The sequence below is a fragment of the Podarcis erhardii genome, assembly GCF_964252035.2.
Source record: "Podarcis erhardii genome assembly, chromosome: 1".
NCBI classification, from domain to species: Eukaryota; Metazoa; Chordata; class Lepidosauria; order Squamata; family Lacertidae; genus Podarcis; species Podarcis erhardii.
The window spans coordinates 1,687,308-1,700,944 of NC_138497.1; the positions used below are offsets into that span (position 1 = coordinate 1,687,308).

Below are 13,637 nucleotides of genomic sequence, written 5' to 3' on the forward strand. Positions count from 1 at the left end.
GTTACAGAGTCATATAGAATAGGAGAATCCACGAGCACAATCCACAAGTCTTTGATAGATAAAGATTATAAGCCTATGATGGCTCCTCAGTTCACCCTGCCTCTAGTACCCAGCCTGACTTTTGTGGGTTCTTTGCATGAGGAGCACTTTTAGTCAAGCAATGTGCTTTTTTATGTGTGTGTGGATTTTTTATTATTATATGTGCTTTACCTTAGTAGAATGTGACGAGTAAATGTGATAATCATAATAGAAACAACAATAGCACACCTTGGTGTGTCTGTGACGTGTTAAGAAATTGTACGTATTTATTGGCCCATCAAGCAATCCTACACCTGTTTGGTCAGAAGTGGGAGGGAACAGAGTCCGCTAGGGCCAGGAGTGAGTACAGCTGTAGTCTCCTAAAAGCTGCATCAGACAAAACCAAATCCGCCAGGGAAGAGATCCTTGTGTTGAATGAAAAGGTTCATAGAATCCACCCTTGGGCTGACCCAATAAAAACACACCTATTTTGCAATTGTGGACTGGGGGCAGGAGGGTTGCAGAAGAGGAAACTGGATGATACTTCTACATCTCCAGTTCATTTCCTTTGCACCAGACCCTTGTAAGGTGGAGAAGGCACAAATACTGATCTATCTATTCCAAATTGGAGTTTTGTTTTGAAGTCGTACCAGTTAAGGATGTTAGTTCAGTTTCTCCTCCATCCTGTTACTGACATGTGCTTTTGAAACATGATGTGGTGGCGGCTCAGAACCAGGTTCCATCTCACATGTTTGCTTTTGACTCAGGGGTGGTTTTTGTTGCATTTGGCTTGCAAGAAACTCATTCAGAGGAATAATTGGCTCTAAACTGCGTTCTCTTCTCTTCTCCCTTCCCCTCCATTCTTTAGATTCCCATGAAAGAATATCTCCTGAGACGGACCCCAAGCCAACTAAAGTTTGCCTTAAGAGGTTTGGATAGCATACTTCTAGCTGTAGGTACTGCCTAAATCTAGCTGTGGGGGCAGGCATCCAAGAGATTTTCTAGGAAAGACTGAGCTGTGTGTTCCGGTTTTGCTCTAGACTCTGTGGCTTTCAGGCGTCCAATGCCAATGCTGGTAGAGCAGCAGGAAGTTGTGGATCCCCCTTGCAGTGGAGGAGGAGGAGGCGGCCTCCCAGACAAGGCCCAGCTCCACCAGGAAGGCATAAGTGCTGTCAGAGCAGGGCAGATCTCTCAGGTGGGTTAAGAAACTCCATTTCCTATGCAGGCACCAGCTGGGTATGTGGAATTTGAACAGTGGTAATCAAGAAGATAGGTTTTTTGAGAAAGCAACATGGTAGAACAACATGGTAGAGACTAGAGAGGTGGGCTTGTTTTGTTAATTATTAAAATGTAAGATATAGAAATGCAGGACAAGCAAAGAAAATATTTTGTAATGTGTAATAATGAATAAAAGAGTGAATTCCCCTCCTCAATCCATTGCATGTCTTTTCAAGGTGGATTTGAGTCTTCCATGGCCCAAATTGGGCAAAAGGTGTGAAACGTGTATCCCCAAACTGGATATTAGATATTTTTTTGGGGGGGAGGGAACTGTTCTCTTCTGCATAATTAAGGTTTCCATCACTCTGTCCCCCACCGGGCCATAACAGACTATTTTTTAAAGGCTACCTTATTTATTCACCCCATCTGATAACAACCATCCCATTTTTGAACTTCTATAGACCATGTTGTTGTTGTTTAGTCGTATATTTGTGTCCAACTCTTTGTGACTCTTCCATAGACCATCAATTCTGCCTTTGGGAAAGTTCTCAGAGGACACCATGGTGGTATTTTAAAGATGTTGTTGTCCTTAGCCATGAGGGCTAGAAATGCAGACATTTCAGACATTTCAGACGCTTTAGGTTTAGTGTGTGTTTTTGTTCCCCAGTCAAATCTCTGGGGTCCTAAAGGGTGGGGTAGAGCGATCCATCATTGCCACTTATTCTCCTTCTCAGCCTGCAGAAAACAGCAGAACACAGGTGCTGCCGCCGCCACCACCAGCAACGGCTGCCACTCCTGCTGGTGGGCAAAAGCCCTCGGTCAAGTTTGAGTCGCACAAGAGCAGCACGGGCGCTTTGTGCATGGAGGGTGAGTGCTGCCAGCACCTTCTGCCTTGTGGCAGCTCTTGCCATGCGCAGTGCTGTGGAATGGAAAGGTGGGCAGGTGGGTGCAGGCACACCAGCTAAAGAGGGGCAGCCCCACCCCAAAATGTAAATGTGCAGGCCAGGCCCTCTCCAAGTTCTGCAGTGTCTTCACAGCAGGCTAAATGAAGACCAGGCCCCATGGGCTGTTGTTGGGGTTGTGCTGGAGAAAAAAGATGGGCAGAAGGCCAGCAGCCCCTTGGGCTGAGGGCATGGACCTCTGCAGGCTGCTTTGCTTAGTGAGTTGGGGTTGTTGTTTTTAATTGATAATCAAAAAGCCAGCAGTCAAATAACAACAGCAATGACAGATGGACCAATAATTCGCCTGAGGGTGGGGTGGAGGGGAAGAGAAAAGAGGAGGGCCGTTCGGGTGCAGGAGACCTGTATGTTGATCCACATAGTATAAGCCTCTTTTCCAGCATGTTGCACACAACAAGCTCTTTCCCAGGGGACTTTGCAGAAGGAAACACAAGTGTCCGCGTAGAGGAAGGTCAGGTCCTATGAGGCACAGGAGCACTTCCCTCACTCAGCCCAGGGATCTGCTGGGCCTCCTCAGTCTCTGCCTTGTGGTGCTGCCCTTTGGTTGTGCTGTTTTCCTTAAGGACCTTGAGTACAGAAGTAGAAATGGAAGGGGGGGGGAGCAAAGAGGAAGTGCTGTGGCAGAGGAGGCTAAAGACATAGGTTTGGGGCCAGTGCTATTGCTGCTTAGAGTAGACCTATTAAAATTAATGGGCCTGAGCAACTGAGGTCTGTTAATTTAAAGGGGTCTGCTTCAAGTAGCATTTAGCTGGATACGTCCAACAACAGCAACAAATTTCTTCGAATGCATCAGCAGCAGGAGACCCATCTCAGCAAGCAGTTGGACCATTGGATGGTCAGGGAGTCCGAGGTGTTCTAAAATAAGGAAGTTGCAGTGAAGCCCAGTAGATCCTTGGTTTGTTCCTCAAGTGGACTGACCAGCCCCACGGTCACAGGGAGACTCTCCTCCTCCCATACACCTTTCCTGCCCTCCTCATGTTGGAAAAACCCCAGGGGGCCAATTTTTGATCACATGACCAGGAAGCCAGCGTTATGTGCATCCCTGTCCTTGTGCCTTACTCTGTTTCTGTTTTCCTCTTCTTCCACAGCTGATGGAGAGTTCTGGCTCAAGAGAGTGGCTCAGAAACAGGAGAAGACCCTCTTGCAGTTCCAGTCCATAAATCCTCCTCCTCCTCCTCCCTCCCCACTCATGTCTGAGACTAGCGATTAACCTCTAGGCCTGGCTTGAAGTGAAAAGGCAGCGGGGGGGGGGCATGGTGTAGGCAGCAGCCTACCGTAGAAATGGGTTTTTATTCCCCTTTATGGGGATCCCTGGTTGCTCTTCTTGGACTTGGAATCATTAAAATCCCAGCTCTTCCACTTTGCTGCCTGTGTGGCCTTGTCTCCAGAGGAAAAGTCCATGAGAATAGCTTCTTATAACAGCGCAAAGGTAGGAAGCGTGGTCACACCTTAGGATCTTCCACTTCATCAGGTGCATGAAGTAGCCTGAGAAGAACCACCGGAGAATAAACCAAACTTGAAAACTGAGAATGAAATGTGTTTGGTAGACTAAACTCACAGCAAAGGGGCGGGCGGGGGGTGGGTATCTGCTTTTGTCGAGGGAGAAGTCACACTCCGGCAGTAATTATTATTAAACCCTCAGAAACGCAGTTGCATGTGTTATTCTGCTCCAGTTCTGCAGAGCGTGCACTGCTCTCCCACCTTTGTCTTCTCATAGTTGCTTGGTCTGAGTCTTGCAAGTGAGTCCACCAAAGTCGCTAGCTCATGGGAAATGTTAGTAGCCCAGTCTGCCCCATCCTACCTGTTTGAATCGCTTGTGGTGCATGGGTGGCCTGAAAGGAAGAAAAAGGGAAATGACCAACTCTTACTAGCTTATTTCAAAAATGTCTTTGCCTGGAAGACCCCTTTTTCTCCACAGACGACCAGAGGACACAGTGGCTGTTGAAAAGCCTGGTTTAGTGTAGATGCAACCTATACTCTAACCCGGTTGTAGTGCAGAAATGTAGTTTTTCCTCAATCCAGAGTCATTCACGCTCGTCCTCAACATACCACTTTCGATCTAGATTGATCCTAGCATGATCCGATCCTGCCGTCCGCAACGGTGAGTGTGGCTGTTTGATACGCATTTGGAAATGCTCCCCCTGATTAGGTTATGCACGCCTTTCCCTCTTTGCACGTGTCCCAGGAAGGAAGAGGGGGTGGCAGTCCTGCTATATGGCCACCCACCATTTCACTGAGCCAGTAGGACTGCCTACATCGGTTTGCAAGTGGACACACTGCGGAGTAACACAAAATCAATCTGCAGTGAGCTTTTATTTATTTAATTTTTTTTAATATGATATTTATTGAAATTTCAAAAAAGGTTACAAAGGTAAGAAAAAGATAAAGAAATACAAAATACAGAAAAAATAAACACAATTAAAAGTAAATCCATCATTCCATAACTTATCTTTCATTTACTTGTTTTGCTGACCTCCTCACACCTCCCTTTTTTGTATTCCAGTTCAGTTGGTTAATTCAGCAAATCCTTTCCCTCTTTATTTTTATCTTAATCCCTTATCTTAAGATATTATAACTTTACTTTCTCGCCTGTTAACAATCCATTTTCACCTACTCCTTTCTAGCGTTACTGCTAAGAACCACTTAACTTCATTCCGACATCATTCTAACATTCATTGATTGCAGTGAGCTTTTATTTTTGGAATGGAACCAGTTTCCCAAGAAGTGCTTTTCAGGGGCAGGGCAAAAAGTATGTGATTGATCTATATTGTGGGTGGGCTGCATAGAAAAAGCACGCACTCGGTTTCCATTGATTGTAGGATAAAATTCTTGCATAAGACAATGAATTAACACAAAGCAGGTGAAGCCAGGTTTTGTTTCTCCCTGCTGCTCTGAGAAGTAGGAAATTCAGGGAGGAGACTAGGAACATCTTGAGGTTTTAGAAATAATGACCCTCTTCTCTCATGGCTTAGGATGGAGGTGCAGGCTCCCTGGGAGGAGATGACAGCCACTTTGCTCTTCCCTGGTTTGTCCTTGGGTGCAGCTTGTGACTGAGGGGGAGAGAGGAGAACCACCAACCTGAGCTTGGATGACAACCTGAGCTAAGCCATGGTTTACTGAGGAGCCACAAAGTGGGTGGGAGCTCCTGGAAGGGGCAGGCAGGACGGTGGCATAGTTTGGCTTACCATGTCACAATGTGAACCAGTGCATTTTAAAAACAACCATTGTGTACAAATGGACAGGGAAGCCTTTCTTGGCTCCAGCCCTGCCCATCCAAACAACTGTTTCTGTTGACATTTGCACTGCATGCTATATTCCAAGCATAGTCCCAAGACAGAATTGTGCAAGAATATTGAGCTGCTGACGGTTCTATTTTCACTGCTTTCCCAGGCATCCTTTGGAATTTGCCTTTTTCATCACTGGCACTGGAGCTCAAGTTCTCCTTCTGGTGTGTGTGTGTGTGTGTCTGTCTGTCACTTCCAGTTCTGATCCTTATACAGTGGTACCTCAGGTTAAGCACTTAATTCGTTCCGGAGGTCCGTTCTTAACCTGAAACTGTTCTTAACCTGAAGCACCACTTTAGCTCATGGGGCCTCCTGCTGCCGCTGTGCCGCCGGAGCACGATTTCTGTTCTCATCCTGAAGCAAAGTTCTTAACCTGAAGCACTATTTCTGGGTTAGCGGAGTCTGTAACCTGAAGCATATGTAACCAGAGGTACCACTGTATATATGAAGTTTCCCCAAATGGGCATCACTACATGGAATGGAATCAAATGGTATTTGCCCCTTTTCATTTCCTGCTCACCCAGTTTGGAGAGGCTCTCCTGGAGCTCTTTGCGACCCCTTTCGGCTTTTTTAACCACCCTGAACAATCTGCCAACTCAACCCCCTCACCCTGCCCCCCAAACTCCAGATCATTTGGGAAGAAGTTGAAAGACCCTTGCTTGAGGAAAGAGCTTCAGATCCTGCCCCCTGGCTCCTATCCAAGCACCTATTTTGGCCTTGGCGGAAAGGTTTTCAGAAGAGGCCAAACCTTTGCTCCATGCTGAGGATTCTTTTGGCAGCCCTGCTAAAGCGAAGCCGCTGTGGGCAGAGGCCCCTCTTGTCTCCCTCCCTCCAAGTTGCTGCTTCTAATTCCCCCCCCCGCCCCCCTGCTTTGTTCTCTTGGCATCAGACAGGACTGTCCGTTGCAAATGAGACTTAAGTTGGTTCCTCATTCTTGATTTGTGGCCTCTCTAACTCCTTGTTCAATTCATTGATCCAAGTAGCTTTGGACAAATAACGTTTGACAGTCCTGGCCCAAAAACCAAACACCAAAATACCCCATACGCCTCCAGTTCTGGCAACCCTGGGAAGATTCCCATGCATAACCATTTTTGACAGTTGCCATTTTTTATGTGCCTGGGTAAAAAAGGTACCTAGTTGTGCTATGATGGAGTTAACGTCGCTGACCAGAGGTCCTGGCAAATGATTTATGCTATTCTTGGACTGGAGGAGGAGGAGGAGGCAGGTTATCCAGGTAGAAGGCAGGTTATCAAAAACTGCCTGCTAACTGGCCCTTTTCTGTTGCTTCCCAGGCTCTGAGGGGCAAAGTCCTCGCTGCTTGCTGGGGGTTCTCTTGGCAACGCTACCCTTCTGAGGAAAAGAGCCTTTTCCCAGGACTCCTCCCCCTCAAAGTTGTTAATTCTGCTTGTCTTCTCCCTCCCTCCCTCCCTCCCTCTGGCTTCCATCCATGCTAGTCAGACAGTCCCAGTGCAAAAAGGCTTCCCTGCAGCTTCATCCCTTCGTTCCTTGGAGAGCAGGCTGGTTCTTCTACGAGACACTCACTTGCCTCGTCTGAAGGTAGGTTCCAGGTGGCTCCTCCGTAAGTGCCCCTTTGCTTGGCCACAGTTGTTTGGGGAGACTGGTGTGATCGGCTTGAACTCAGGGTCCTCAGGCTTGGCTGCTAGTTTGTTTTTAAATATAACCCTACTTTCTGCAAGGAGGTAGCTGTGCAAATCCAAGGTCTGGCGTTTGCAGCAAGGCAGCAGCACAGGGGGCTGGGGAAGTGGGATGCTGGTCTGATGACCCAGAGTTTCCCTTGATACCAGTATGGAAACCCTTCTCTTCCAGGCACTCATGAGGTGAGTTGCTGTTGGCCTTGGTTCCCCATCTGTGAAATGGAGTGAATAGTGGGACTATGGCCTAGTAAGGCTTTGTGCGCTGTCCAGCATTTTAAAGCAGGAGTTGCCAGACTATGGTCCATGGACCCCACCAGTGGTGTGTAAGCTTCATCCAGGGGGTCTGCAGCAGGTCTGCAAAAATGCGGTTTTTGCTTCTAGCACTGGCTGGCACGTGACAGTTGCAATTTTGACAATATGCATGCAATTGACAGTATTTCATGCATGTGACAATATGCAGCTGTCCCTCACAGGGATTGAACCTGCAACCTTGCCATCATCAGCAACATGCTGTAACCAAGTTTATGCATAGTATGGAACTTGCTGCTGCAGGAAAGAGTAATTGCCACCAACTTGGAAGGCTTTAAAAGAGGATTAGCCAAATCCCTGGAGGAGAAGAGGGCTATTGGCGGCTGCTAGCCAGGATGGCTCTGCTCTGCTTCCACAACTGGAGGCAGCCATGCTTCTGGCTACCAGTTGCTGGAAGTCACAGGAAAGGAGAGTGATCTTGTGCTTGAATCCTGTTTGTGGGCTTCCAGCAGTCATCTGGTTGGCCCCTCTGAGAACAAGATACTGAACTAGATGGGCTTTGGTCCTGCTCTAGCAGGCTCTGCCTAATTTCCTATTCTTGATGCTCACTGCTGCACATCAGTCTGATGCCACTCGTGGTTGCAGGAGCAAGCGAAGCTCTTGTTTTTCTGGGCAGTTGGCAACTCCAAAGAATGCAGTAAAAAGGCAGCGTCAGGAAGCTGTGCCTAAAAGATGGAGGGAGTTTCTAGGAGACACACAGTGGCATGTCGGCCAGACCAAAAGGAAAGCAAGAGATGCTGCGGGCGGGTTGATGGAGCAGAGCAGGCGGGAGAATTTAAGGGACGAAGAGTGGGTTATCCAAGGGGCTGTCTAGAAACCACTCCAAGTGCCCTTGTCTGGCTGAAGGGTGTGTGTGTGTAGAAAAATGAGTCTCTGGAGGCTGAGAGAGGAAAGGGAAGCTCCCAGGTGAGACGAGAGCTTTGTATTTCTTCTCTCTTTTTGTTGGATATTTTTTCATTTTTATTTAGATTTTATTGTATTCTATGCTGAAAAGTCCCATTGAAAATAAATGTATAACCCCCCCTACACACACACATGAAGACTATGAGCTAAGAGATGATAAGGAGCTACCACTCAGTAGGTCATTCCATGTGTCCATTGATCCTAGGGTGGTCTAACTGATAGCTATTCTCTGGGATTCCAGGAGGTTCTTCCCTTACGTCTGTACCTCTTTGTCCTGTTTTCAGTTTGGTCCTGTGGTGGGTGTTCCCACTTGTGTTTTTTGCCTCGGGTTTTCCTCGGGGAAAGAGCCCTGAAGCCCCATGTTTCCCTATTCATTCTTCCTCTAATCAAATGTCTCCACCTTCAGCTCTGCCCAGCTGTGGCAGAAAACCAGATAATTGGGCAATCCTTTGACCTGTACAAAAGGAGCCGTGACCCTCCCAGTGTGTATCATTCAATACTTATTGCAATAAAAAGAAATGAGCAGGAATGCAATGTTTTACCTGTATGTTGTTTGATTTTTATATGAACACTAAACAGGGGAAAGTAAAATAAAAGATTTAAGCATGCCAAGGAAACCCTAAGTGTGCTGTTCAGAGCTGGAGGGGGGGGGGCGAACTGGGGAAAAGACCCTGTAGGGTAAGGCAGAGAAAGAAGGGAAGGAGGTGGGAGTGAATCACCCACAACACAGCTCCCGGGAAAGCATGCAGAGTCCCGTTCAGGAACTATTTTAGGACATGTTCAGAACAGGGGGGAAAAATTCTTTGAGTTTTCTATGGATTGACTTTGCTCTGTTTCAGCAGTCAGCTGCAAGTTTTCCTGGGGAAAGGAGCAGGACAGAAACATAAATAAATAACCCCAATCAGACTCATCATACTAGATTGGTACAAAATACTAGTAATCATGGGACACAGGCCAGTGTGGATGGGCCCAGGGCCCTGCTTCGTAGCCCACCTGATCTCTCTCCTTCCCACCCACCTTTCTTTGTATCCTGCCTTTCTGCGGCTTTCAGCAATCCACAAAAGCAATAAAATTCACCAAATCATAATAAACCACAAGGATGAAAATAGCCATTGGCAAATAAAAGGCAACAGCTGAAAAAGGATCTTGAGTCCCTGCGAGCCCTTGGAGGGACCCACAAGGTGAGGGTGGGTGTCCACGGAGGAGACCCATAGAATGTGGCCACCTGCAAGAGTTTTGCCCTCAGGTCCCCACCGCAGTCTGACACAGGATGGTTGAGAACACTGTCCGGAAAGGCTGCAGTAATAGTTCCTCCTCCTGCCTATTCAGATAGTGGCCAAAGGCACCAGCAGCTGTCAGTTTCTACCTAGCAAGCTTCTCCCCAGAGCTCTGCTTTCCTTGCAGGTATGGAGCTCGACACCTGTGCGGAGGAAGGCCAGGGGCCTGCACATCTTCCAGAAAGCAGCAGCAGCATTTCCAGAGCTCAAACTTCACCGGGGAAGGCGCTGGAGAGGCTCCAGAAGAACCGGAGGAGGAAGATCAGCCACTCCTGCGTTAGAGGCAAGGGTAGGTGCTGGTAGGTGGAAGTGGGCTGGGGGCTGGCCTGGAAGCACATTCCAAAAGGGGAGCTGGGGCAAGTGGAGTCCAGGTGAGCAGAGTCCTGGCAGCACTTTGCAGAGCCCAAAGTAAAATACAGTGGTACCTCAGGTTACATTCGCTTCAGGTTACATACGCTTCAGGTTGCAGACTCCGCTAACCCAGAAATAGTGCTTCAGGTTAAGAACTTTGCTTCAGGATGAGAACAGAAATCGTGCTCCGGCAGCGCGGCAGCAGCAGGAGGCCCCATTAGCTAAAGTGATGCTTCAGGTTAAGAACAGTTTCAGGTTAAGAACGGACCTCCGGAACGAATTAAGTACTTAACCCGAGGTACCACTGTACCCTGCTCCATTTCAAGTGTTGCGTTTCTAAGGGTGTACACTCAGTATCTTGTAAGGCAGAAAGCTTGCTTCTTGAAAGTATTCTTGCAAAGACCCTTCTTTCTTCCCTCCCTTCCTCTTCCGAGGCTGAAGAGCTACTGCCAGGCGGAGGGCAGGCAATGTGCTGGAGTAGATGGAAGGCGTAAAAGGGTCCATGGAAAAGGACCAAGTGAGCAGGGGCTGCAGGAGACCCTGCAGGAGACAAACACTAGGTTTGATGACGGACATGTTGGCTGCCCCCACCCCCTGCCCACCACCCTGCCCCATAGAAGTTTCCGTCAAGCCAGCGTTAGCAGTGCGTGAAATCAAGCTGTGACTGTTTGTGTTCTTTCCGGCATCAGGGAGTTAGAAAACAGGCAGTGGAGAATACTCGTATGCTCAGAGATGAGTAAATAATCGCTATAATTCTAAAAAAAAATGTTAATGTACGTGCATGCACACACCCACACCACTTAAATGTGGTGCACACCCACAGACACACGCTGGCAGTGCAATTTTGTACTTTGCCTTCAAGGCGGGGTGTCTCTCTCTCTCTCTCTCTCTCTGGTGTGGGCAGGTGCAGATTGGCTTTCAAATCCACCAATGGGCATCAGTGGTGCCTTTTGTCCTGTTCAAATAGTGGCGGTTAGGCCCCAGCAGCTGCTTCCTCCTCGGAGGAAATAACTTTGAAGCCTCTTTGAAGCTGCCTGGCTCAGCCCAGTGACTGGAATAGCAGGTGCCTCCAGTAGGAGAGAGTGGAGGAGCCAGGGTGCTCGGCTGGATGGGTGGGTGGGGGATGGAGCACGGAGCTGCCCCCCGAGCCTCCCTCTGTGTCAGGTCAGTCGACCAGCCGGAGCCCCCCTGCTATGTGAAAACCTTTGGTGAGTTGGGATGGGGAAGTGTGGAGCTTGTTGCTGTGGCTGCAGAGCTTGTTGCCAGCAGGACTCCCTTGTTCTGGCAGGCAGGAGGGGAGTGTGGTGGGAGGTGCTGCTCTGGTGTCTCTGTATCAGGTGTCAGGGGATGGAGCCTGTGTGCAGCCCTTGCAGCAGAGGCAGGCTGTGGCAACGCTCCCGCCTGCCTGCCTGCCGTGGATTCCTTCAGGGGCAAGGGAAGGTACTCTCCTGCTCAGCTGCCCTCCGTGTGTGCGCAGGGGGTGGGGAGTGTGCCTCTAAGCAGGGAGCTTCAGCCGCTCATAGCTCCCCTTCACAGCATCTGTGCACACGGATATTTTTTTTGCAGTGACCCCCTGTGAATCTGCACCATGTCAACCAATGGGATTTACTTCCACATAGAAAGTGGTATAATTTGTGCAATCTCTAGGTCGGGTATCTTCGCCCTTTTCAGACCCAGGGCCCGCTTTTGACCAAAACATGCATTTGGGGACCTTCTTAACCTTTTACTGTGCTTCTCTCTGTATGGTGGCAGGGCTCCTGTTGTGACCCAGCTTGGATCAGGCCATGACCCACCAGCTGAAGACCAGGCCTCTAGACTACCAGCCAGTTTCTAGCAAGAGAGGTGCTGGGCTGAAGCTTGTGTCCTCTGATCGGGGGGGGGGGTGTGGGTGTCTCCTTTATGTTAATTTTAAAGGCAGGAGCTCTCTGCAGGCTAAGAGGACCCTCTTCAGAGCTGACCTTTTAGAATCAGTTTAACCATGACTGGCTAAATGGAGCCTCCATGCCCAGAGGCTGTCTACCTTTGAATACCAGTCTGTTCCAGCAGCGAGGATCTTCTTACACTCATGTAACCAAATCTTGGCTCAGAATTCAGCCTTGCAGATGGAAACGGATTTGAGCCTGGACAGGACTGGGCTCACCCCTGGCAGTGTCACTGCTTACAGGGGGGAGTTAAAGCCACGTGAAATGTGAAACAGGATGTCCTTTAGCTCTGGTGCAGATGTAGGTACTCCAGCCTCGTCTGTCGTCGTTTATGATTCCACGTCCGCTTGCCTGGAGTTCAGTATTAAACACATGGGATTCAGCATCTCATGAGCTGGAGCACTTGCTTGAAAGCCACACATGAGTCTCTGTGCTTATGAATATGGGCTTCCAATGGTGCCTCTAATTTGGAATTTCTCATGCTCCTTTCCCTGCCCCGCTGGCTTTGTTTCCTGGGAGGGGATTCCGCTCCTGGCAAATTCTTCCTTTCTAGGCCTGGTTGTTGGCTGGCAGGATCTGCCAGACACGCTTGGCTGGGTCAGCGCCATTCCGCTTTCACAGCAGGCCCTTTGTTCTGTTGACCAGCTTGTTCCCACAACTTCTGAACTCAGAGTATGCCCCACTAGTGAATGAGAAGAATCCAAGATGTGGCAGGCCTTCCAGAGGGGCCGCAGACTGGCCCTAGCTTCAGAATGGTTTGGGAGTGCGCTTCCCTCTCTCCATGGGCTACACAGAGAGCCACATTCATTCATTCTCAGAGACACATGCACTGCCACCTCTATTCATTTCCCAGTTGCAGGAAAGGGTTGTAACAGGGCTCCCCCCCTCAACCCCCTGCAGGTGTGTGAATGGTAGAAATTAAACAGGTGAGGAGGCCGTCAATCTCCCACTACATCGTTCTACCTGAGAAAGCTTTCCTGGTTGAATTTCAACGTTGCCTCTGCTGTTTTATGAAGGAGGGTCTTCTGGAAAATAAAAAATGGCAAGAAACCATGCATGGATGCTGTGGAGAGTTGAATACGAAGCTGTCTGTCACCAGAGATAACCACTAGTTTAGGTGGCTTTTGGAAAGGCTTAAGACAAGCTCATGAAGGAGACAGAGAGAGAGAAGGATCTTTCCATAGCTGTCAGCCATGGCTGTGAAATGGAACCTGCAAGTTCAGATACAGGCAATCAGATGGTGCATGGTTACAATGAGGGACGGCTGTCACTGCCTGTGAATTCTGCCATGGGAGCCTCTGGCTGGCCTCCGTTGGAGAAAGGATGTTGGGCTTAACGGGCTCTTTTTTTGATCCAGCTGTATATATCACCCCCACCCGCTCCCCACTTCCCCCTTCTGTTACATCCCTGAATATTTGAAGCCCTGGGTGCAGCACAAATGGCCTTGCCTCCTCTTGCCCACCAGGGGGCACCCTCCACGCACTGGTCTCCCATGGATCTTTGCTGTGTGCCCTGAGGAGGAGGAGGAGGAGGAGGAGGAGGAGGAGGAGGAGGAGGGAAGACTAATCATACAATGAGGATGCCTTGACACTTATTAAAGCAAACCATAAATCAGAGCCATCCTTAACCTAGTGTTAAAAAGCAAACTGCTGACTTGCTTTGTTTTGCAAACATTGTGCACACAAACATACACACACCATGTGCAAATCACAAAAGTGTGCACGGGTTCTTTTGATATTTT

General features: G+C 48.8%; 1 protein-coding gene across 3 annotated transcripts in view; it reads left to right on the forward strand.

The window, feature by feature from the left end:
- Positions 1 to 3,402: 3,402 nt before the first annotated feature.
- The window catches only part of RGS3 (regulator of G protein signaling 3), a 74,328-nt gene continuing 64,093 nt past the window's right edge, over positions 3,403 to 13,637 (forward strand). For all 3 annotated transcript variants that reach the window (XM_081875798.1, XM_081875797.1, XM_081875796.1), the window contains exons 1-3: positions 3,403 to 3,624; positions 6,934 to 7,036; positions 9,751 to 9,912. In XM_081875798.1, the coding sequence (XP_081731924.1) occupies positions 3,595 to 3,624; positions 6,934 to 7,036; positions 9,751 to 9,912 (295 nt within the window). In that variant the 5' untranslated portion in view covers positions 3,403 to 3,594. The remainder of the gene's footprint in view (positions 3,625 to 6,933; positions 7,037 to 9,750; positions 9,913 to 13,637) is intronic.